The sequence below is a fragment of the Pangasianodon hypophthalmus genome, chromosome 7, assembly GCF_027358585.1.
Source record: "Pangasianodon hypophthalmus isolate fPanHyp1 chromosome 7, fPanHyp1.pri, whole genome shotgun sequence".
In the NCBI taxonomy this organism is placed as follows: domain Eukaryota; kingdom Metazoa; phylum Chordata; class Actinopteri; order Siluriformes; family Pangasiidae; genus Pangasianodon; species Pangasianodon hypophthalmus.
In genome coordinates this window covers 26,229,519-26,255,692 of record NC_069716.1, presented here as the reverse complement: position 1 = coordinate 26,255,692, position 26,174 = coordinate 26,229,519, and the positions used below count along the sequence as shown (strand labels likewise).

General features: G+C 38.7%; 2 protein-coding genes across 20 annotated transcripts in view; one reads left to right on the top strand and one right to left on the bottom strand.

Moving 5' to 3' along the window:
- Window positions 1-11,368, bottom strand: part of mical2b (microtubule associated monooxygenase, calponin and LIM domain containing 2b) — a 61,238-nt gene extending 49,870 nt beyond the window's left edge. For 10 of the 19 annotated variants that reach the window (XR_008302083.1, XR_008302084.1, XM_034306241.2 and 7 more), the window contains exons 1-2: window positions 11,168-11,367; window positions 91-445 (exon numbers count right to left, since the gene is read on the bottom strand). Coding sequence is in view for 17 of the 19 variants with exons in the window: in XM_034306241.2 (XP_034162132.2) it covers window positions 91-354 (264 nt within the window). In the remaining 2 variants the exon portion in view is untranslated. Of the gene's footprint in view, window positions 1-90; window positions 446-6,337; window positions 8,060-11,167 lie in introns of those variants that run through there. The other 9 variants (XM_034306237.2, XM_034306238.2, XM_034306240.2 and 6 more) reach the window with 2 other exon arrangements.
- A 2,417-nt stretch (window positions 11,369-13,785) lies between these two features.
- On the top strand, window positions 13,786-25,260 carry dkk3b (dickkopf WNT signaling pathway inhibitor 3b). The gene is made up of 7 exons (XM_026946386.3): window positions 13,786-14,027; window positions 15,006-15,086; window positions 15,911-15,988; window positions 21,635-21,727; window positions 21,808-21,952; window positions 23,394-23,544; window positions 23,948-25,260. The coding sequence occupies exons 1-7, from the start codon at window positions 13,839-13,841 to the stop codon at window positions 24,012-24,014; spliced, it is 804 nt and encodes a 267-aa protein (XP_026802187.1). The 5' UTR covers window positions 13,786-13,838; the 3' UTR covers window positions 24,015-25,260.
- Window positions 25,261-26,174: the final 914 nt, after the last annotated feature.

Sequence of the window (26,174 nt, the reverse complement as noted above, 5' to 3'; positions counted from 1 at the left end):
ATTTATCAATTTCTTTGAGTACACTTTCTGTAAAGTGTTTTATCCAGATATTTGTCAAATCAAATATTGCATTTTAGTTTCATTACATACCCTGATGTCTGCACATGCTCTGCCTTTCTTGTACTCCTTGTGGTTGGCTCGTTTGTCCAGCTTGGTCCACAGGGCTTTGGCCTTCCAGGAGGTGACGGCCGCTTTCAGACTGCTGTAGAAGCCTCGGTGATCGTCCGGGTCGAGCTCCAGCTGCCTGCACAGCAAGCCGAAAGCCTGGAGGGTGCCTTTACACGTGGAGGCCTGAACGAAGTTCTCGAAGAGCTGGCTGGCCTGAGAGCTCCTCTCATCCTCCGTTTCCCCCATCACTTCTCTCCTCCCTCGCTCCCTCTTTCCCTCTGTCAGAAAGGGAGCTAGCTCAGGGTGAGGCTGCTGCGGGCATCATCTCCGACCGATGCTGAAAAAGAAATGGATGAAAGTGAATCGAGTGTCTGGTTGCAGACATTCATACAAGTATGCTCATTCTAAAATAATCAAGTACGTGACAGCTCCGATTGTTTTAAAATTAGTGCCTTAACAGTGGATTTAATCATTTTCAGGTGTGTTGTCTTATTTAGGAAGGTCAACGAACCTTTGTCTCATTTCATTGTGTATTTTGTGAATTTTTCTCATATTTATAAACCCATGGAATTCCTAGGCATTCACATGAACCTATAGTAAAATATAACAGGAACATGTTTCAGTTACATTTTGTTCAGAAGAATTTTTTAAGGGTGCCAATAATTTGTGACTGGAGCTACGAAGCAACTAACATTCCTCACTTCAAGATACACTGTTTGGCACAGGACTGGCAAACTAAATAAATATACAAATATACTCCGCCTTCTGACTCTGGGCCACGCCTCCTACTCAAGCCTGATGTGTGGACTGTTAAATGTGTTGAATCAGTTTGTCTATTTTTATTGTTTCTGACACAGTCATCTATAAAAAAATAGACAAACAGATTCAACGTAGTTAAAACAATCCACACATCAGACTTGAGTAGGAGTCCGAAGGTGGAGTCGAATGTCAGAAGTGGTTTAAATAGTAATCAACTTCACAGGGTTTAAGATGAGTGTGTGATGATTTATACATGCGCTTAGCTAATTACTTTAATTTTTAGCTAATCAGGGTGGGCAATATGGCAAAATATCATTCTTGAAGACATTCTTGTATCATGCAACACAATATATAGCTTTGTGAACAATTTCCCAGCAATACAGTAGTGCTTACTATCAAACATACTGTTAAATTATTTATAGTATCTATCTGAATAAATGTTTTATTTTTTTATTTTTAAAATTTCTGTTTCTGAAAAAACTAAGAACAAAAATTTTAATCTGTAAAAAGGTTAGAATTTTAAAGACTTAGCACAAATCAATGTCAGTATATTTCAATATCCATGACTGTGTGATAATTTATTACAGTATTGATATTATATCATATTGCCCAGCCCTATCAGCTATATTAGCCTCATCACTCCTGTGCAGTTTTTAGTAACGCAATACATTTATATATGAAGGGTGCTATGTATTTATATTTAAAAAAAAAAAAAAAAAAGTTTACTAAACTGTACCTTTTCTTGTCCTTGGGATGGAATTCTTATGTTTTGTACCTTCAATATGTATCTTTTAACTAAAAATGTGCATACAGCGTACCGTTAAAAACGATTTAAGGTATACATAAGTGGACCGTAATTTGTTTTATGATTAAAGAGTTAGCTAAAAGTACAATAAGTAAAAGATATATACTAAAAGGTGTACGTGTGAAGATGCCATCCCAGCGACAAGTAATGATACAGTTTAGTATCTTTTTTTCCTGAGAGAGAAAGCCAAGAAGCCAGTGTCAGGCATCAAACATGTCTTGTCTAATAGAATACATCTGTGGTGAGGAAAAATTGTGTTCACGTTCAGTCAACTACATGTTCGACTACATGAACTTATTTGTATTCTGAGGCACTGGGTTTTGTCGTGAATCGCCTTTTGCCAGCAAATATCCAACTCAGCAATGAAGCTGGCAGTCTTTCACTCTCAGGTCTTTATGATCTTTTTATAAGCACCAGCCTGTGCTTTGAGGTTTCTCCATCAAAGCGCTGTGTACACGTCCCAGTGGAGTCAGCACTGAATACGACACAAAGTCCACGTCAGCTGGGGATTCACACGACCGGCAACACGGTGAAGTCTGTGACCTCGCAACACAGGAATAAGATCACACGGTGGGAAAGCCGTGGTGGCGTTTTCGCCACTGAACGTTTGCGCAGAAGCCCGAGGGGTCTCTCTGGAGGATGTTTGGAAATAGTGAGCAGGATGAAACAAATGTAATCGGAGAACGTCGCGCAGAAGTGTGCTGTTTTATGAAGGAAGGTGTTCCATTACACCAGCCCAGTCTGCTCGTAATGGATAGCCTTCAGCTCTGAAGGAAGTACAGGATAGAGCTACTGATACAAAACTACTGTGTGAGCATGGAGTGCGTAATGTCCATGTACCAGAAATGTATAAAAGTGCAGTAACTCATGTGACTAGTGTTGCAGGATGACACTAACAACATAGCCTCAAACAAAAAGAAATCGAGAAGTTATCCCTCATGATTTGAGCTGAATTTTTAGAGTAACCTCATAACAGGCAATTGGGATTCGATAACATACAGTCTAGCAGCTTGCTCTGAGCAGTTTTACACATACCTTTGTTCAACTGTGTTGGAGGTAATATCAGGGTTGGCACTTTTCAGTAACATTTCCAGCACAACTACACCTCAAAAACCACACAAAAGACATGAATCTAGGCAGGGGAAGATGCGTCTTTTCTTTTTCTCAGCTTTGGCATAGGCAAACAAGTATTTAACATATTTTTGGTAATTTGAACACAATCCACTCCATAATCTGCTTTACAATAATCCTGCTTTCCCTCTCCGTCTTTGCAACAGAAATGGTCCTGCACATCAGACACACTGTTTGCACTTACACTTTGCCTTTTGCCTAATGGATAGAGAGTCGGACTTGCAACCCGAAAGTGAACCTGAAGGTCGTGGGTTCGAGTCTCAGGTCCGGCAGGGATTGTAGGTGGGGGGAGTGAATGACCAGCGCTCTCTACCACCCTCAATACCACGACTGAGGTGAGACCCTTGAGCAAGGCACCGAACCCCCAACTGCTCCCCGGGCGCCGCAGCAAAAAAGGCTGCCCACTGCTCCGGGTGTGTGTTCACGGTGTGTGTGTGTTCACTACTGTATGTGTGCACTTGGATGGGTTAAATGCAGGGCACAAATTCCGAGTATGGATCACCATACTTGGCCACAAGTCACTTCACTTCAATTAAACTAGCTCAATCTGGCAACCCGCTCATTAACTGTCATGTCTGCTGCTCCTCTGGAAGTGAAACTGTTCACAGAGGAAACATGGGGCAGTGAGAATTCTGCCCCTATATGCCTCTATTAGTGCTTGTTGCAGTTCTCATTTTTGACCACTAGGTGCAACAGTGTGGTAGCACACTCGCAACTGCTGCATGATTGTGCAACAATTCAATTTTATTTTATTAACAATGCCCATTGTTGCAAAGCAGCTTTACAGAAAAATAATATATAAATGTTAAATTTATACATTTAGAACTTGATCCCTAATAAGCAAGCCAGAGGCTGTGGTGGCAAGGAAAAACTCCCTGAGACGATACGAGGAAGAAACCTTGAGAGGAACCAGACTCATCTGGGTGACAATGGATAGTGCAACTATAAATAATTCCCTTCTATAACTGTGTACTACATGATCAATCTGTCATAGCAACACTTTTTTGAATCGCTGGTCACCCTAAAGTGGTAATTAGTAATTAACGTAATTTAAAATGGATGGAGTTGTGAATCAGGACTGTATGAAGAGTCACATTTGTTGAGTGGCTGATAGAAATGCTGGGATTCTGCCCTACCTGCCCCTGCTGAGAGCCGCCTCTGATAGCATTTATGTGCAACATTTACATTTCTCCTTCGCCAAAAAGAAAAAAAAAAAAAAAAAAAGTGCAAATGTTGGCATAAAGTATAGTGGAAATGAATGACATTTAAAACCTTGCAATTGTAGATAAATTAGGTGTCACACGGCATCTTTTATCTAAAACGCAGACCTCTAAAACACAGCAGGGGGAAAAGCAGGACTCTAACGCCATGCTGAAATGTTCTTGTCCCACCACTTGAACTTGCGTCACTTCCACACCCCCTAACAGCTGTCCAAGAACCACAAGCGTAGCAGCCCTGTTGCGTTTTCTTCTAAGGGGTCCAAAGACTTCATGTGGAAAAACCCCACAGTGACTCTATATCTTCCTACTGGAAATACGAGCACAGAATTTAAGTGTAGTCTATTTATTCATTGTTTTCCTACTAGGGGTCCAAGCACTGATGATGCTGTAGCTCTGTACTGACAGACTGGATTATAGGGGTCCAAGCACCAAGTGTGCAGCAGCCCTGTAGTAGTGTAGGGCTCCAAACACTCAATGTGAATAACCATATGGTGATTATAAGATGTCTAATTAAGGGTCTAAGCTAGGCTTATGAGATTATGTACAATATACCATCGTCCTATCCTGCCCCCTAACTACCGCCGACTGACAATAGCATCGCTCGTGGCTTGGAGGGGTGTAGGCTATCTGTGTTGCTCCGAGGTTAGACAAAATAGGCTATTAAAGTTCATATAAGACTACAAATTATTCTAAAAGGAAACACATATTACAAGATACAACACAATTTATTTTTGCTGATCTTAAAGCTGACACCACGTTTTCCAGCATGTTTATTTGTCAAACTTGACAGCCATTGAGATGGATGGAGTCCATCTGCAAATCCCGATATCATCAGTCAACACAAGCCTAGTCCAAGCGCTAGGAGGGAACATTCTAGACATTGCAGATGAAAGATATGGGTACAAACTGGCAAAGCAGTGAATCTGGATTAAAAAGGAGACAGGACACTTTCATAGTTTAATATGTTTATTCCATGGGAAACTTGAAAAGGGTGGTGTCTTGCCTCTTCACTTTGGAGATTTGCTGGGACAAAAGAAACTGGCACAAATAGGGAAATGGACAATCTTAATCAGTGAAGATAAGCTGAATGTAGATTTCGTTTGTTCTATTTTTGTCGCTTGCACCAGATGGCCAGGTATTGCTTTCATTACAGGCATACAGTTGATGTAAATGAACAGTTGATGTGCTGCAGAAATGCTGAGTGCACAGCTGCCCGGAGAACAAGACAGAGGAAAGAAAGGGGATAAAGTGTATGAAGGAAGTGCTGACAAGCTCCCGTCTGGGAAAAACAGGAAGATCTAAAATGTGGCTCAGCTGCTACAGGACATTTCATTATAGGGACACCAAGAAACTCAAGATCAAAATGGGTATTTCAGACTGTCCATGTTTTATATAACTGAGCACACAGCATACATTCCAGTAAATGTTTATTTGCTTTTAAAATCCTGTGGTGGAAAAAGAATTCCAAGCAGTCCTAACACGGAAATTACAGAATTGTCAAGAGTGCAAAAAATAAGACATCTAGCTGCACACTGATCGTTGTGTTCTGGGAAACCAGTCCGTGAGAGGAATTCAAACAATTCTCCAAACTGAGTAAGAAGCAGAGAAAAACACACATTAGCAATTCCAGCCTGTTCAAGAGAACATCTACTCCATCTCTCCTTGTGAGCAACTCTTCTCATCATGCCTTGTGATATGATCTAGTAACAGCAAACTAGACAACACCCACTGTTTTGCAGACATTTCCTGAACCCCCAAATCACTGTTTGAGTGGATCTCCCTCAATCTCCCCGAAGGCAACAATGGACAACTATCAGATGCCAAAAAAAACAGACAGGAACTACAAAGGAATACAAGTTCAAGTTCATGTAGGATTTATTGCTATTCCTCTCATCAGAAACAGACCAAAAAAAAAAAAAAAGTGGATCTCAACACTAACATCATTGACAGGGATGTCTCCGCCATAAGCAACATTTCACCTTGCTGTGACCTTGATCCTTTTTTTGGATCAATTCCAAAACCTAATCAGTTCATCTGCTGGTTACAAGCACAATCCCATATAAATCCTACAAACGTTTAAACACTCATTCTTGAGGTATTGTCCTAACAAGAACCTTGGACGGATCCTCATAAGGACAGACGGACAACCCGAAACCATAATCCCCCCTCCGCCGGCTATCTTCACAGACCCCCCCGTGGGGGTCCCCCGTTGGGAACTGTATAAAATTTAACGTAAGAAAACCCAACAGGCTTTTACAGACCACTAACAACATATATGGTAAATATTATCTATGCTCCACCAGTGAATACTCACCTGATCCTAGTGCAGTCAAGTCATTGTTTCTGTAATTCCTGATAGCGACTGTAAAGTAAAAGCTAGGATTTAGAAGGTCACAGCACTTCCCTCAATTCCTATGAGTGTGTCTTATCCAGGAGCTTTCAGATGTTCTCTCCGCTCAGAATAGCAGAGTTTCATATTTCAGTTTCCAGGAGGGTGTGATCGCATAGCCGTCCGCCAGGTTACAGGAGGTTAGGACACCTCATGAAGGTCTTTTTATAAATGAGCATAACAGGAAGGTAAATAAATTAAGCAAGAAGAACTTCTCCCATAAAGAAATGATCAACACTGTGTAACGGTGTATATTTCATTGAACTTTTCATGATGGTAAATTTCCCTCAGGACATCCTTCTGGTTTACAACACTTCACCTATACTGATACATCTGCAAATTATGAATGATATACAATATCCCGGTCAACTTCCTGCTCCTGCTTTTGCAATTTTTCCACCCAATAGGAAGAAGAGAAATGTGCTTCTGCTCGAATGTTTATCACGCACACCAGCTACGCTTTTCAAATGGCAGGGGTGGCGACGGTGGAAAAGCGACTTCTGTTTACTTTGGATTTAGGCTTTTCCGGTATGCCGAGACTGTTCGAATCCAATCCTGCTAATTCTGCACTGTGCACCCGCAGGGGTAGACGTAGATAAGAGCTGCGGTGATCTCTGGGGTAATGCAGTCTCCTTTAGATTTTTTTTTTTTTATTACAGTACATAAACTCAGAGTTACAAGGAAAAGAGCAACCCTTTTCCTGACCAGGAATCTTTCTGAAATCCGAAAGTGGAAAGTGCCTGAAAACGTGCTGTGTAGTTTTTAAGCTTCGACCACTAACAGAACGAGAACTTGGTGCTATAGGGTTCTCGATTCAATCTCAAAAGATGCTTATCCTTGTTTATAGAAGCTAAAACACATGCATATGTGCACACGTGTGCAAAAGGATCACGTTACACATTACAGCAGCCCGAGACCAGTGCTGAATAGATGTACTAAATGCTGAATTATTGAGTTATTAGTCACAATGGCATACTAGCCGCTGTTGCTAGCTATGATAGCACCCCCACCACATTAGCAGAGGCAAGATTTGTCCCCAAGTCAGTGCCCATTATTTATTGTTTTTAAGAGATTGTTAAATTTATCTATAAAAACAATGTGGAACGTCAGGAAAACAAGTTAGTTCCTGTTATCACTTACATTACAGCAGCTATAAACACTCGTTCCTTCACCAGCCTCTCTGTTTTCTCTACCTCTGGAAGTTCATAAGAAGGGGATAAAATGCAGCTTGTCACTACACTAGAGATGGCACTGATCAGATACCCAGGATCTGTATTGAGTCGATATCAGCAAAAAATATTTTTTATATTTGTACTGCGAGTGATTTTTGCGTGAAAGAAAAAATAAAGCTATGTTTTTCCGTAAGTCGTGTTTTTAGCATTTTAGCATGTATTTAAGTGAAGTTGTTTTAAAGCATAGTACTCTTTAATGGAAAAAAATAGCAGGTGAGTATTGTCGGCTGATACCAAGGTTTCAGCATTGGTATTGGAAAAGTACTTGTCACAAGAAGACTTTCCCATGGCAGAAAACGCAAAGGAACAGATTTACAAAACGCGAAGACTTTTCATCAATGTTAAACATCTCCTTACAGAAACTTTGTCATACGTTGCTACTACAGAAATGATAATCCATTAAAGCAAGCGCATTAATATAACCCTGTCGATTGAATTACAGCTGGGTCTACTCTCTGAGCTGCTGTTACAGAAAATTAATCAACACCTCCTGACCAATCAGAATCATGCTGTGGTATAAAAGTTATTTGCACAGTATTTTAAAGAGCCATGTTGATCTTCTCTTGTGTAAAGTTATTACTGAGGGACTGACAAATGCCTGAGCGAGAGCAGAAAGGCCCACAGCCCCGACATAAAGCTCTGAGCCTCCCACAGGAGCTTATTGCTTTCTGCAGATGACTAGCGCTAATTATGACATTCAGCACAGAGCCAAATCTCTCCCTCAGTGCGTTGCTCTAAAGCTCTCCTCATGGCCGTGGTGAAACACTGCTGGGGCACTGGGTGAACTTCGCTGGACTTGACTGGGAGGCCACTGCGCTGGAGTATTTTTGTCATCCCTCTCTGCTGATAAGGGCCGTGCTGTATATAAGTCAGCAGTACACTCCTGGAAACTGCAGTACACTCCCCTTTGGTCGAGAGATTGTGAAGTTGAATTCCAAGGATATAACAACCATCCATGGCTGGGAGTCAAAACTGGCCATGTTCTCTGGGTGGGAGGGATAGTATACTCTCTCTTTCTCCTGTCAATCAGAGTGACACTAGCCAATCGTGAGCATCTTTCATCTAATGTATGTGGAAGAGGGCAGATAGCCCTTTCCTTCAAATGTGGTACACGGCATGAAAAGGGGGGGGGGGTGTAATCACCCAAACACAAAGAAGACAGTGCATTTCTGCAGTACTACAGCTCTGTTCTTTGGTTCTGTTTGTGCTTCACAGCTCTGTTTAGCAGCTCACATCTACAAAAAAAAATGCTGCATCCCAAAACACACATCATGTTTGATTCATTTCCTGTAGTCCTGTCGTCAGGTCCATTCACTTTCTTACTGCAATGGAACTGCACTAAAGTTTACCTGGAAGCAGACCGAGACCACCTCGCTGAGACGCGCTCTGACCGGATGCTTTGGTTCCTACTTGAGTACGAGTGTCGTGTTCTCACCTTCACAAATGAACTGCTCCAAAGAGGGAAAACTATTCAGGGTTCGATTCAAACAGACTAAACACTGCAAATGTGAAAGTAACCGAGCTGACTTTCTGCAACCTCCTGTCGCCAAGTTATGCAAAAACTCCCAGGTTGGATGAAAGATGGATTGTGTCCTTTGTTTCGGTTGATTAACCTGTTGTCATGTCCGTAAACAACACGCACATTCAATATGTACAGTACGTCAGATTGTTGGATTGTAAATAATCAGTGATCAGAAAAGGGTTAGTGCTTCCATGCTTCATGCATTATGGCCAAACCTTTCATGCAGGTTTTTCTTTTTCCAACCTAGTCCTGTAATGCCAAGTTATTGCCATGAAAATGTTCAGAAAACCAGAAACATGTACATTACACCAACACCTCGTAAACAGCTGAATGATGAAGGAACATTCAGTTCCATGTAAGTCAGAAGTTCTTGATCAAGGCCTCAACACTCAGGTGGCCACCATGGTACGGCTAAACGGAGTCACACACCATTTAGTCTCATTTGTTAGGTTTCTGTAAACCGAAACGTGTGACTGGGCGGCACACTGGAGCTTGTACTTGCCTGATGAGATAGCTAATGAATTTATGATTTGTCCACGTGTGATGATCACCTGGACCAAACGATACAATAAGGACTGGATGCATATCTATGGCTCGAGAACATATCCATATAAACAAGAAGAAGGAAGAAGGCAATATGTCCGTTGTCCACAGGACAGGTCAATCATGAATAGTATATAAAAATAGCTTTAATACTTCCATAGTTTTCTGGGCTCTAAAGCCTTGAGTTTAGTATGATTGGTGAAGCGTGAATGCTATTTTCAAGGCAGAGGGCCAGGGGGTCAAGCTGGGGGTCGAGCCGGGGGTCGCTCCAACCCAACCGCGGCACGGTGCATCAGGTGTGGAAGGTATCCGTGCTTGACGCCACATTCCTTGTAACGTGATTGATTAATGTGAAAAATTGAACCATTGTTAATGCTTTTGTGATGCTGGGGAAAGACTTAGTATTGTTATTCCCAATAGCCATTCACAGGACTGGAGCACTTGCACTCGACATCAGCCTGCACAGCTAAAAACCAGCTTTTATACCAGATTGACTCCATGTTAGTAGGTATTCCTGCATGACCACATCCCACGCATCCAAAAAGCGCTGTTCTTTGCTGCTTGAGAGTTGGAAAAGAATTGAAAAACAGAAATGGATGAACCGACCACCACTTCTGCAATCCTGAATTCGCAAAAGTGCTGTACAGAATGGTGTAATCGAGCCACAGTTTGAAGAAATTCTTCTATGTGAAAGCAAACCTGCGATTACGAGCTCACCAACAGACGAGTCCAGAATCAGTCCTGGGTGTGGACTCGGGTGTGAAAACACTTCTACTCTACATAAAATCAGTTAATTTAAATTGAAACAAATTACATCACACATAGAGGCTACAATACAAAGAAACAGAAAAAAAACTGAAAAATTGCAAAACTTTCAAACAAAAAAAGCCTGAGGATTTTTTTTTAAAATATGTGTGATTTATTCATTACTATTTCCATGCCTATTTTGCATAATCTATTTTGCTCTCTCTCTCAATATATACATATATATATTGCTTGTCATGTTTCATACTTTTGACACATGATCAACTCCATAATGCCATAAAGTCAAATCAGGCCAGAAATAAGAATAAACCTGCTGAATTATACAACAACTCCTCATGCAATGGCATATTAAGTCACATATGAGAAAAAATGAAGAGTTTTTACAGAAAGTTAAACACTTGTTTATTGGTACATTTTGCACAGCTGCTGCTGAAATATTTAGGTTAACAGTGCACTTGATACTAAACTCTACCCCAACCTGACACCTGATATCCCACCAAAACTCCACTTTAGGTTCATTTTTCCTAAATATAACCACCTCATTTGAGAATAAACAGTGAAAATATACACTTTAGTCACAGCAGCTTTGAAAATAGTTCATAAGTGTGTCAAGTTTGAGCGTTTGACTTGAAGTTTCTCTGACAAAACTCCTGTCAAACTCTCTCTCTCTCTCTCTCTCTCTCTCTCACTCACCGCCTTTATTTGACGTCCAGCTTCTTTCTAATCCAGTGCCTACCTTCTTAACTTCAAGTATAAATCCGTAAACTTCCTGTCAGCTTTTCTGGAGTGTGTCAGTCTTTAAAAACAAACCTAACATAAGAAAAATACTGGTTATTGACGTGCTCCCTCTTCCCCTTCAGCTGTTCGTAGCATTTCTCAGGCACAGCGTGTAAGCCTCTCTGCATTTTATAACAAAAGGCGGGGCTTCGGGGTGTCACCGTCCAATCAGGAGCGAGGATAAACTTGGTGCGTCCAATCCAAATCGAGGATTGACTTCCGAAACCATTTTGCTAAGCTCCATCTGTAGTGAATATTAAATTAAAATTACAACAGTATAAATCATTTTAAAAGTCATATATAATAATTTTAAAGGCTGCTGCTTTTAAAAAATATATAGTATTTTTTTTTAAAGAAAATAAAGCTAATGGAAGAAATTAAAAACTAATACAAATAAGTAAAAATAATTAATAATTGTTATTATATAAATAATAACAATACTGAAAAATGGCAAACCTATAACCAACATTGCACAAAACAAGCACACACAAGCAAGCAGCTCATATTTTAGTGCATTTGCCACATACCAGCTGTCACAGAGGGGCATCAGTTTTCAGAGGCATGTCACCATGTCACCCTGGATAAGGCTAAACATATACATGGCCCTTAGCAATTAACACCAGTACACCTAATGAGCCTCACAGGACTGTGCACTTGTAGCACAAATGAATTTTCATTCATCAAAACATATCTTAAATCATTAAAAAAAAAAATGTTACAGGTGCACATAGTAGACTTATAGAGATAAAGAATGTCTCTATGTAGTATGAGATTATAGTAAGAGAACTTGTAGTATGTTGCCATCTACAGGACAAGGAGTTTGTTGAGTTATTATTTCATGTATAGATTCATTGGCTCTCCCAAAGAGGGCCCTAAATCACACTGGCAGAAAAAAAGGTTACTAAACTGCACCTTTCCTTGTCCCTGGAGTGGTTCCATTAGGCAGGTGCATGTAGTGTTCCTTTAAAGCGTTACTCCATATACAGTACTGTGCAAAAGTCTTAGACACCCTAATTTTCGTTAGTACAAACTTTGTTATCTTTTTGCTATATTTTTATTTTATGATTCTACATTATTGATTCAGTACAAAACATTTTAGATACCAAGCATTAATTTTCCAGCCCAAAATTAAATGTTACAGAAAAATGCTTGTATATCAGTAAAGAGAGCAGCAGATTACTTAAGAGACATTTTTCAGACAAAAATATAATGAAGGCTGCTGGGTTTCGCTGCAGAAATTAGAAGTGAGTTGACAGTCAAAGTCTCCAGAAGAACTGTGGCTGCTTCTGCAAGATGCTCAGTAACACTTACAGCGCATTTCCTTATAAAACTGCACACACTGCACCTCAGACTACTGTTTTGTTTTGTTTTTTTTAAAGGCAAAGGGTCGTCCAACAAAATATTGACTTTGTTTCATTTATTACTGCTCTTTATCTCTTTATAGTGTTTTTTTAAAATGTAGAAACATTTAATTTCATTATTTTTGAAGGCATCTTTGCTCTACAGCATTTCTTTGCATGTGCCTAAGATTTTGGCACACTACTTTTTATATATATATATATATATATATATATATATATATATATATATATATATATATATATATATATATATATATATAAAACCTTAAAACATTTTTAAATTTTTAAAGATACACTATATCCACATTTCCAGGTGAATGATATATACAGAAGATGTACACTTACAACAAGCGGTGAATTCAGACATACTGAGTTTTTGAATTTTCATATTTTCTAATATTTCTTTCCATTATTAAAACAAAATCCCCCAGCATGTGATACATTCTGAAATCCTTACGGGGTTGACTATTTACATGTGGAGAAAAAGTGTTTATATCATATTCCAATGAGACCCATTTTACTGATATTTTATTGAACATATGATCATTTCTATATTTGGAAACTTGGGACAAACACTTTCATTGTCTTAGGATTTTACTTTCATCCTCAATGATACGCTTAAATCATTATTTATTAGTAGCATACTTATACACGGCAGCACTAAATCAAATCAGTACTTGAAAAAAATCTTCTCCAAATTCATTATTAATACACTGTATAGTCAAAAGTATGTGGACACCTGACCATCACACCCATATGTGCTTTTTGAACATCCCACTGCAGATTTATTTAGAATAAAATATTTGCTGTTATAATAACCTCCACTCCACTCACAGGTTACTAGGAGTTTTGAAAATTATGAAGATTTATCAAAGACCACCTTATCAATATGAATATGCCATATTTTCCCAAATAGTGTTGGAAGGCAATGTATGTTTTAACTGCTAAATTATATTTTTTAAAAAGGCAATTATATAGAGGTCTATTATAATGTTCTATATTGTAATAATTTATGATGTATTGTAGCTTTAGTGCTATAGCTCAAACAGTAAGGGAATACTTTAAAGGAAAGCAGGAGTGTTGCACTGTCCCTTTAATAACACAGGCATTTTGAAAGCCAAGAGATTTTTTTTTTTTGTCCCAGCTCTTTTTTCCTCCCCTTCACCAGTTTCCCTTCAATCCGCTCTGAGGTCAGACTGGAGGAGTCTCTCCACTCCACCACAGCGATGCTGCTCTTTACTCTCATGTCTCTCTCTATTAGCCTTGTAAAGGCAGATCAGAAGAGACCCTCGGACCTCGGCGAGACCCTGGGGAAACATGTGGCTCTGGGCCAATTAACTTTAAATGAAATGTTCAAGGAGGTGGAGAAGCTGATGGAGGACACGCAGCAGAAACTAGAAGAGGCCGTGCATCAGGTAGGACACAGAGCTTCTCATTCTCACCCCAGTCAGGCCAAACAAGTGTTTTTTGTTCATTTCCAACTCCTGAGGTTTATAAATAAGGCTATAGAGGTTCTGATCCACTGGTTCAGGTGAGTCTGAAGCTGGATGAGAGTCATAAATACCTGGCTTGAAAGATTTACCAGACAAAAGTAAAATTCCCCTTAACAGATGATGCACAGTATATTTTGTGGATGATTTTCTGGCCTTATTAATAATCATCTGTCTTTTAAAATTTCTATTTGTTACATTTTAAAGGCACTGTGTGTAATATTTTAAAGTCTTCCTAGACCTATAATAATAATAGCCTTCCAAGGACACCTTAGAAAAACTGTGCTTTGTAATATTACCATGCAATGGATCTCATTAGTTTCTTTATTTCAGGCTTCTGTTTACAAATTTCCAGGCTGTGAATTAGCTCCGCCCACAGCTGGAACAGTCCGAGCAGGGATTTTGAGTTGAGGGAGTGTTTTCTTTGTTTTTTTTTTCCTAGTCATAATTCCGAGTTATGAGTTTTAATTAAATGCGGCAGAGGGTGTGAAGTGACTCTGAGGGAAGCGCAAGGCTTATCAAAGTTTCAATCACCTCACAGGGAGCAGAGGGCAATAAACTGGTTTTCTTTTTCACTGTATGACACATTCATTCATCTTCAGTAAGCGCTTCATCCTCGTCCAAGTCGTGGTGGATCTGGATCCTATCCCAGGAATACCGGGAACCAATGGCTTGTTTATTAGGGATACAAATAGAGTCCATTATTTCTGTAAAGCTGCTTTGTGACAGTCTCTATTGTTAAAGCTTTAAAAGATTTCATTAAATTGAATTGACTTAAAAATGACAAACTGCCAAGTTACACTGTTCTAATCATATCTCAATTTCCATTTTCCCTTTTATAAATAAATGCAGCACTTTTAATTAAGAAATATTTGCTTTAGTATATCAATTTATTATATTTAGATGGCGAATGAGACCTCCAGATCTCTGTATGGATACCGTCTGCCTTTTGGCCACCCCAATCCCACTGTGACCGGAGCCAAGGTGGGCCTTCACCCTCTCACCCACAGGACAGTAAAAAACTGATCACTAAACCTTACTTTATTTTATAGATTCTTCTTCACATCATATCACAGCTTTGTTGAACTCTCGAATATGACAGTAGTTCCGGCTTTAAGGCGAATCACAGGCTTATATTAATATACTCACTTTAATATGTTATCGTTTGTATAGTAACAACATACACAGGAAGTGTATAATGGACACTCCATATAATCTAAGACTAACAATAAATGTTGTTATTTAACAAACCAATTGTTGATATGGTGAAGCTTTCTGTAAGAAGACGTTTAGTTAACATTTACGGAAGGAGTCTCCAGTGTCAGTGCTTTGTGACGATCAGTAATTTTCCGTATCGTTTAAGGACAGAGTTGTTACATTTGTTACGGTCTCACAGTATGACTGTTTATTGCTGCTATAACGTAAGTAATAACAGGAACTAATTTGTGTAGTGGACCTTCCAGAAAAAGCATGATGTGTCATTTATTATTAAATTAAAAAAAAATCACAGACACTGGCAAATCGTTGTGACATGAGAGAATTAACGCACTTCGGGACATGCTGTTATAGGAAAATAATCAACTTTTGGGTGGTAACAGTTGCACCAGGCCGCATCACATCACCCAATGTTGATCATTTTCGTATAACCACACACACACACGTGTTTAATTCCTTAATTATAATTTGGTAGGAGTGATTAAAATGTTTCAAATTGCCTTATACGGTAGCACTAATGAACAGAAATCTATTGTTGATCTCTAACTTATTGTTTTTTTTCCCCCTGATAACGCCTCCTTTTCCTTCTTCAGGACTCAGAGAGTGAGTCAGGAGATACAGTTTCCTCCACACCCCTCACTCAGGAGAGCCGCTGGAACGAGGTGGACCATGTGAGCGCGCACACACACACACACACACACACACACACACACATGGTCCATGCATAACATTAACTATAAGCAAAATCTTTACTGTTGTTTGTTTCTGTGCCTTTTTGCCCATGAAGCAAGTTTATTCTTGCAAACAAGTCATTATTGATGGCACCCATGAAACGATTCCAGTCATATTTAATGGATGCTTTGAGGTTAATAACATCATGCAGCAGTCTATAAAACACTCATCGCTTTTTATTAGGTGTGTACTGTCTCAAACCCCGTCACCGAGAGTGCTCATTGGAGACAGAATTATTTACATTTCCAGAGGGAATGCATGATGTTATGAAGTAATTTGCTGCAAAGCAGATGGCACATGTTTGGGCTTGATCCACTTTTCTGTCACAACTTGCACAACAAGTTTCCAGTGCTACATGAGTCACACAGCTCCAGATTCAACATTTCCCCTTCGTTTTTTTTTTCTTCTTTTCGCAAATCCTGCTTGTAAACTCTCAAGATTATTGACCCCAGAACACGTTTTTTAGACTGGAAAATGTTCTTTTACTGCCGTGACTATAGACACCAGACACTTTAATAGTTTAATAGCCACTGCCTGTATGTACACACATACAAAGTCAACCTTATAACAGAAATTACTAGAAATTATAAAAATCTAAATTTCTTTGTGTGTTGTTATGATACAATGTCTGGAGTTAGGCAGTAATGGTTATGCTTTACGCTGCCAAGGAGCACACGAGCAGGGTTTAATTCCACGCCACGGCTGCTAGCTTGCCGTTAGCGGTGGTGTTGTGGTGTATCCCTGCCGGTTGCACTGAGTTTACTGTGATTAAGCAGTCTGGAAGGAATGCATGGAAAGCAGAGCTTGAGGAGTGTGGTGGGGGAATGACGCGTGGCACCAATAATCCTGCCATGATGCCAGTGGATCAGTTAGCATAGCGCTGCGTAGCAACCCGTCATTAAGTGGTTTCAAGTAGATGACAGTAATGACGCCATTCAGGATAATAGTCATGCTACTGTATGCTTTCTGTGCATGTAGAGTACGCATACACTTTTACACATTGCTGGAGGATTTTATCGCAGTCAGAATCAAGGGGTGAAGACGCCTCTGCCCCCGAGTACTCATCTGATTGGTTGGTGATGATGTTGCTTATGATTAAACTACTGAGAAAGTCAAATGAAAATTTCCTGAAACTAAAGCTGTATGACTTGAATACTACTCTGTTCTCGAGACTTTTTCTGTATTGACTTGGACTCAGTTCTTGGGTATTGCTTTGTAAGTAAGGTCTTGATCTTGACTGAGATTTTATAAAAATAATGTTCACGTTGTATTTTCTTTTTGTATGCCAAACCTTCGGCAAGAAGAAATTCCTTCTTCTAGAAAACAGTCCAATCATTGGCGCAATACACGAATGATATCTCAGCAGTGAAAACATCTTGAATGTAGAAATGTATCTAGCATTTCCTATTATAAGATTGCCATAAAACAAAAATAAGATTATCATGCCTATTTCTAAGCATTTTAAAATTGTCTTATTCTGTCTTATTGGCAGAACATTTTACTTCTTTCTAGAAATAAATGCTTAATTATCTACCAATAGAATAAGACAATGTCAAGCTTGAAATAAGTTAACATATCGAAATATAACATATAGAAATAGGCTTAAATTATATAATTAATAATTAATAATGCTTAGAAATAGGCATGATAATCTTATATTTGGTTTATGACAATCTTGTAATAAACTTTCAAGATGTGTTTTAAACTTATATTTGTTAAAAAAACAATTATTTATTATAGAGAAACATTAGTTGAAATTGTCTGTACTGAAGATTTTTTTACTTGCAGTGTTTATATGTATACACAGGCATTTGATTTTTTTTTTTTTTGTTTAATTATCCCTTTTTTCTATAATGACTATAATCAAAAGTATAACTTTTTTGTTTCTGTTATTCAACACAATGCTTTGGTAACAGATGTAATCAACAATACATTAAACACAACACAGTAAGTAAGGTCAATTTGACTGAAACATGATTTTTGAGGACTGTTCTGTATTACCACAGATTACACTTCAGCAAAGATGTTTTTTAAATACCTTTAAAACTACACGTGTGTGTAGTTGAAGGACAATAGCTGAATGTGTAGTTTGGTGACGTGCAGGAAATGCTTTCCAGATTGGAGCTGTTCTTGAGTTTGGAAAAGTCTCCCACGCCAGTCTGGGCTCTGCAGCAGAGCTTTGATCTCGAGTGTGGTGATGTGGCGAGCGCAGAGCGTATCCTCCCTTTAACTGCTTTCTACTTAAACTTCCAGCTAATGCACTGCTGGAGTCGTTTAACTCGATCTGTTAAGTGCTCCACACAGCTGTAAAGGGAAGAAAGACATGGTAATGTGGAGGCGTTTTCATTAGATAAGTCGTCAAAGATACGATTATTTAGGTAACGTTCCTGCTAGAACCTCAGCCATTGAAAGAAATAGTTCCAATGCTAGAACACAAAGAATTCATTCGTAAATTCTTGGTGTTTATAACTGATGTCATGTTTTCCCATAATGCATTGCAAGCACATCAGTTTCACTACTAAGAAATCATAATTAAGTAAAAGTATAGATAATGTCTCAAAATCTTACTCAAATAAAAATCAACGTATGCAGCCAAAAAAAAGCCGCTACCTTTAAATGTACTCAAGTATTAAAAAGTAAAAGGTAAATGTTCAATTAAATTGATTAAATTAAAACTGGTTAAATTAAATTCATTTCACGTTCACATATTAAAAGTAACTTTTATTATTGAGCTAAAACTGTCGGATTTTTGTTTTAATGAAACTATGCCATTTTTTGACTGAAAACATCTTTCAATCTTTATAAGTTTGCAATATTTATCATTAGCTAAAAATACAGCTGCTGCCAAGCCAGTTATGTTAGCTACTGAAATCAACCTGGCATTAGCAAAGAAAACGGGCTAACTTACTAGCAAATTAGCATGCTTTTTCAAATTAGACAGAGTTCATGCCTCCTAAGGAGGCAAAATGAGATGCCATGTTTTATACGAGTCTTTGTTCACTCCAGCATACTGAAACAATTTACTGAGGTAGGGCCAGAGGCGCGCATACGCAAGTTCAACACAACAGTCTGGTGGAATATCTATATTGACAACATGGATAGCTATATCACTAATTATCTGATAAAAAAAAGGTTTTTTCCTTATAATTGTCGTTTTTTCTCAGAAACGTTCAGTAAGTGTACCAGTAGTCAATTTCGATAATACTTAAGTTAAGTATAAATATGCCAAAAATAACACTGAAGTATCATAATGAAGTATAATTACTCAAGTTTTTTCCACGTCTGCTAACACATACTGTAGCTAGAAGTTAAATCAGTTTAGTGTCTCAGTGACTTCGCCAAGCTTTACCTGAGTGTGTTGATTTACGTTTATTATGAGTAACCCCAATAAACTCCATTTAGCTAGCTTATAGCTACAACAGCACAAATTCTGGCAATCGCTTCTCTTAGCTACTCATGTTTGCGATGTAGGGTCAGCTGTAAACTTTCGTTTCTGTCAGATAAGCAGGATTAGATGTCCTTGTAAACTATCTAAACTGGAGCCAGAGCTTTGAATTAAATGCTTTTCATGTTTGTGTCACTTTTATGTCTCGTAAAAAAGTAATGTACATGTTACAACATTGATTATAAAATATGCTAAATAGAGTGGATTTAGAAAAAAAAGAGCATGAGTGACAAGCTGTCATGGCATCGAACATTATGACACTCATATCACTGGACATAAACGGACAGCATATGACATCTTCAGTGACACCTTTATGACATGGCTATGTCAGCTTTATGACACAAGGTTTAAGTAAAGTGTTACCGATAAAAAGGGATCTTTCAGTTAACAGAAGTAGGCAGTTGTAGCACTGTCAGTCCTTCTTGAATGTTTTTTTTTTTCGGGTGAAGAATTAATCTTTTGGAATTTCCTGGTCTGGGAGTGTACACACACACACACACACACACACACACACACACACACACACACATACATACTTTTAAGACTAAATGTTCTCATAAGCACTGTAATATGAAAATATCATTACATTTTACTGTATCCAGGAGAATATCTAGTAATATAGTGCATTTTTGTTTCTCTCTCTCTCTCTCACACACACACACACACACACACACACACCAAATAACTCCTCATGGAATAAACCAAAATGAGAATAAGCCTATTATTTACAGTCTCCACCATAATGCATTTCCCTTTAGGTGCCAAAAATTTTGTCCGTGTGGTCTTATGAACTTTCCTTCCTACACAGGGTTCCCCAGGGGCACGGAAACACAATGAAGTGCCCTCTAGGGTTCCCCTAAATGCAAGGAAATATGATATATATATATATATATATATATATATATATAGAATCCTCTATGGGTCCTCTACATGTGAAGAAACACAATGATGTGCCCATTAGGGTTCCCCTGTGTGCGGGGAAATGTGATATAGTGCCCTCATGGGTTACCCTACATGCGAGAAAACACAATGAAGTGCCCACAAGGGTTCCCCTACATGTGAGGAAACACAATGAAGTGCATTTTAGGGTTCCCCTGTGTGTGGGGAAATGTGATATAGTGCCCTCAAGAGTTCCCTTACATGTGAGAAAACACAATGAAGTGCCCTCTATTGTTCCCATATGTGCAGTGAAACATGATATAGTGCCCGCTTTATGAGGAAATATGATGAAGTGCCCTCTAGGGTTGAGGAACCAGATTAGGGTACACATGAAGAAACACAATGAAGTGCCCTCTATGGTTCTCATAAGTGCAATGAAACGTGATATAGTGCCCGCGTTTGTTCCCCTGCATGCGAGGAAACATGATAAAGTGCCCTCTAGGGTTCCTCTACACGTGAAGAAACACAGTGATATGCCCTCTATGGTTCCCCTACATGCGAGGAAACACAATGAAATGCCCTTTGGGTTCTCCTATGTGTGATGAAACATGATATAGTGTCCTCTTTGGTTCCCCTATATGTGAGGAAACATGATGAAGTGCCCTCTAGGGTTACCCTTCATGCGAAGAAACACAATGAAGTGCCCTCTAGGGTTCCCCTATGTGAGATGAAACGTGATATAGTGCCCTCTTTGGTTCCCCTATATGTGAGGAAACATGACGAAGTGCCCTCTACGGTTCCCCTACATACGAAGACACACAATGAAGTGCCCTCTAGGGTTCCCCTATGTGCAAGGAAATATGACGTGTGCCCTCTACGGTTCCCCTACATGCGAAGACACACAATGAAGTGCCCTCTAGGGTTCCCTTTTGTGCAAGGAAATGTGACATCTGTGCCCTCTACATTTCCCCTACATGTAAAGAGACATGAGGAAGTGCCCTATAGGGTGCCCTTCCCATGGAGACTATGTACATGGTGCCCTACAGGGTTCCTTACATGTGAGAAAATTAAATCAAGTGCCCTGTAAGTGTTTCTTCATGCAAGAAAACAGGTAACTCGATAGTAGAAAAAAAAAAAAAAAGTTAATGCCCTCTAGGTGACTTTTTTTTGTCCCCTGCCCCTCAGGCAGCTTGTGTCTACCCCTGCATGAAGAGGTAACATTATATGATGTAACATATTTACTGTGTGTGTGTGTCTGCAGGAGTGTCTGATTGATGAAGACTGTGAGGAGGACAGTTACTGTCTGTACAATATCAGCAGCTCCAAATGCGTCTCGTGTAAATCCATAAACATGGTGAGGGATTCCTCCACCTCACACTTACCTCATGGTGTTCTCAGGGCGTCGTGTGATGACGTTCTCGCTCGTGTTTGCAGGAGTGCGTGAAGGATGAGGAGTGCTGTGGAGAACAGCTGTGTGTGTGGGGCGTGTGCACGCAGAACAAAACCCGAGGAGGTTCAGGGACGATCTGTCAGTACCAGAGCGACTGCAGCCCCCTGCACTGCTGCGCCGTACACAAAGGTACCACAGGCTTCTAGTACACCAGAAGTGTGTCAAATCACATACTTAACCAGATGTTTAAAAAAAAAATGAGAGAGAGCGTTAGAAATAGAAAAAGAGAAAGAAAGAGGGTTTGTGGAAAGAATGAGAAAAGTGACAAAGAAAAAAAAAGAGAGAGAGAAAGAAAACAGAAGAGAGAAAGAAAGAGAAAAAAAATTCTTTCTTTCGTTGTAACGTTTTTTTCCCTTTTTTCTACAAAATCTTTCTTCCTTTACTTCCTTTACCTTAAAAGGAAATGGAAGAAAGATTTTGTAGAAAGAAAGAAAGAAAGAAAGATTTTGTAGAAAGAAACAAAGTAAAGGAAGAATGATTTTGTAGAAAGAGGAACATTTTGAAAGAAAGAACAGGAAGTGATCTGTATGGTTCTTATTACTGGTAACCTCAGAACATGGGATTACATGATCAGTGGAGTCTCAAACTGCTATAAACACACACACACACACACAGAGAGAGAGAGAGAGAGAGAGAGAGAGAGAGAGAGAGAGAGAGAGAAAGCTAGATCACATCTGTGGTTCTGTCTTCTTCACCTCCTTCATTTCTCTCAGTCACACTCACCATCCATTTCCTCTCTCTGGTATTTTGTCTTTTCTTCCATCGCTTCTCTTTCCTCGTAGTCCTGTGACATCACTGCGTTTATTTCAGTATAGAAGAATGATCCTAAAGCGACGCTCAGCCTCTGCACTGGAGGTTCCTTGCATGATTCATGGGAAAAAGGTCGACTGACATTTCCACAGTAACCGTATGATTAGCAGGGCCCTTTCTACCTATAAGCAGCATGAGCGGTTGGAAACTCTGAGCCACCAGGGGCCCCGTGAAGGAAAAGAGATGTTTCTTTATCATTAGGATACGAGTTACTGGGTAAAAACTGACCCTACACTTTTCTCCAATGGGTCATTAGATAAATAAAGGTTCTTAGCTTCCTAAAAGGGTCAACAGAAAAACATTTTCCCAATAGGAGATAGGAGGTTCAATAGGAGATTTATGTAGAAAAAAGATACACATTTATCTTACAAGAAATTAGAAATGAAATGTGGGTGTAACCTACAACAAAAAGAAAGAAAGGTTTTGTAGAAAAAAAGAAAGACAATTTTTTTTTACAAAGAAATTAAATACTGAAATGACAAACAAAATGGAAAGAAAGAAAGAAAGAAAGAAAGAGTTTGTAAAAAGAGAAAAATTTTGAACAAGAAAAACTGAAGTGACAAAAAGAAAAAGAGACAGATGGATAGAAAGGTTTGACTAAAAGAAAAATGAAGTGAAAGAAAAGAAAGAAGTGAAAAAGACTTTATAGACATGATTGTATAATATAAACTCTATAATCACTCCTGTGTGTGTGTGTGTGTGTGTGTGTGTGTGTGTGTGTGTGTGTGTGTGTGTGTGTGTGTGCGCACGTGGTGTATAGCGTTGCTGTATCCGGTGTGCAGGCCGCGGCCTCTGGAGGGTCAGAGCTGTTATGAGCAGCCAAACGAGCTGCTGGAGCTGCTGATGTGGGATGACGAGGCTCCTCATGAACACTGTCCATGTGCTGCAGGCCTGCAGTGTCAGCCACTGGGGTAAACACACACACACACGCGCACACACACACACACACACAAAATACAGATACTGTACAGATAATGTGGTCTTGCCTCGCCATCCAGTGGTGTATCTCGCTATTGCCCCACTGCTCCTGCCTTAAAATGTGGTGTAATGTTTAATCAAAGGTTTTTATTAAAGTAAAAACAATCTGTTCACCAATTAAACTGCTTTTGTACTAATATAATAATAATAATAATAATAATAATAATAATAATAATACTCAAACTTAAATAAAGGAAAAGGAATAAAAAGATTATGCTTTGCTTTTATGGTTTAATTACTGCTTTTAGAGATTTAAGGCCTTTTTTTTCTTTAAAAAAAATGGTTTAAAAATATACACTGAATACCTTGTATATATTTTTTATTATTAATTTCTAGTCAAGAGTCCCTGTGCCTGTTGGAGAAGAGCTCAGCTAGAGACACGAGCCTGAGAGATTTACATTAACCGCTATAAAGAAGCAAGACAGTGACTGACCTCTTATTTAAATTGGTCCAGTTATTCTATGTTTGTCAGGTAATGTTATATGTATATAATGTGTATGTTATATGTACATAACTGCTTCAGTTTTAATTTTGTTTGATTAGACATGCTATATATACACACAGCCATGTGACAAGTCATGTTATGGGAAAAATGGAAAACAGAACTCTATTACACAATGTAAAAATTTAACAAATGTATTTACTAAATAAATAAATCGATTTATAACAAATTTATTTACTAAAAGGATTTTTGATTAATTGGGATAATGAAGGAACATCTGTGAAAACAAACGCTTTAAATTCTTTGATAAATTAAACATTTTTTCAGCCCCATAGCGTGATGCTGCCACCACCATGCTTCACCGTGAGTACGGTGTTCATTAGGTGATGAACTGTCTTGTTTTTGTGCCAAACATATCTTTTATAATTATGCCCAAAAAGTTCTACATGGTCTCATCAGATCATAACACATTTTACAACATGATTTACGCAGGCTCGGAAGTTTTTTTGTTTCTGTTTTTTTCTTTCTTTCTTTTTTTATGGTGAGAAAGAGCTTCCGTTTAGCTACCCTACCCCACAGGCCAGACGTGAAAAACGTAAGAGATTGTTGTCACATACAGGGAGTGACCAGTACTTGCCAGATATCCAGCTCCTTTAATGTTGCCGTAAGTCTCTTGGCAGCCTCTCTGATAAGTTTTCTTCTTGTCATTTTTGTTAATTTTGGAGGGACGTCCTGTTCTTGGTAACGTCACCATAGTGCCGGATTTTCTCCACTCGTTGATGATAGCCTTCATGGTGTTCCATGGTACAGCTAATGTTTTGGAAATTCTTCTGTCCTTTTGATCAACACCTTTTGACATGTGGAATCCTGTACTTGCTTTGTAAGCTCTTTATGGACCATGGCTTCAGCAGTCAGATGAATCCAAGAAGATGTCAAGAAAGTCCTACAGAAACAGCTGATCTTTATTTGGGTTTAAATAGGAATCACTTCAGTGATGACAGATGTATGATAATTACTTTTAAACATGAGTAAATGTGATTGGTGAATTCTGAGCAGTCGAATGCGTCATTATGAAAGGGTGTACACACTTATGCAACCCGGTTATTCTATGCTGGTTTTTTTTTTTTTGCCTGAAAAGTTTCTATTTGTTTTTCTCACTTGAATTGTGTTGGTTGCTGCATCACATTAAAGGTAGAAAAAGATCTGATGTCATTTCCCTTGGTTTCATTTTTTTTTTTTTTTTAATAGGGGTGTGTAGACTTTTTATATCCACTGCATATATAGTGTATATATTCTCTTAGGGGAATAAAAGGGTTCCTTAATAGTTGTGTGCATCAAACTGAAGAGTGCTTAAGGGTGACAAATCACTCAATAAAACAGAAAATCAACTTGTGGTGGTGGTTAAAACTGACACTAACAGAGGACAGAGGATATTTCACACACTGTGCACAGAAAAGGATGATCTTAAAATTTTAACTCTACGTCTACAATGTGGACCAACAATGCAGGTATACATAATGAGAGAGAAAATTTATTTTATTTTATTATTATTTTCCTATAACAGCATGCTCTAACGTGTTTTGTTTCTCTTATACCAGAGCAATTTGCCAATGCTTACAATTTGTAACTAATTAAAGAACAATATGCCTTACTTTTTATGCATTTATAGTTATTTTTATTGTTGGGGAACGTCCTTGAAACAAGTTAGTTCCTGTTATCACTTACGTTATCGTAGCTATCTACCGCCGTTCCCTCACCAGCCTCTCTTTTTTCATTCTCTTGAAGTTAATAAGACAAACAAACAAACAAACAAAGCAGCTTTTCATATTACAGAGAAACCACAAAACTCCTCTGTCCTGAAGACTTTCCTGTGGTGGAAAAACCTAAACATTAGAGCTTTACAAAGCACTGACACTGGAGACTCCTTCCCTAAATGCTAAATACAGAAATCTTCAACACATCAATGATTATACACTTTTCTTGGTTAAACAGAAACACATATTTTAATGTTTTTGTGGAGTGTCCACCATACAAGTTTCTGTAGGAGCTGTTACTATAGAAACAATAACATAGTAAAATGAGCGCATAAATATAAATCTGTGATTCTTGCAGCTGGAACTA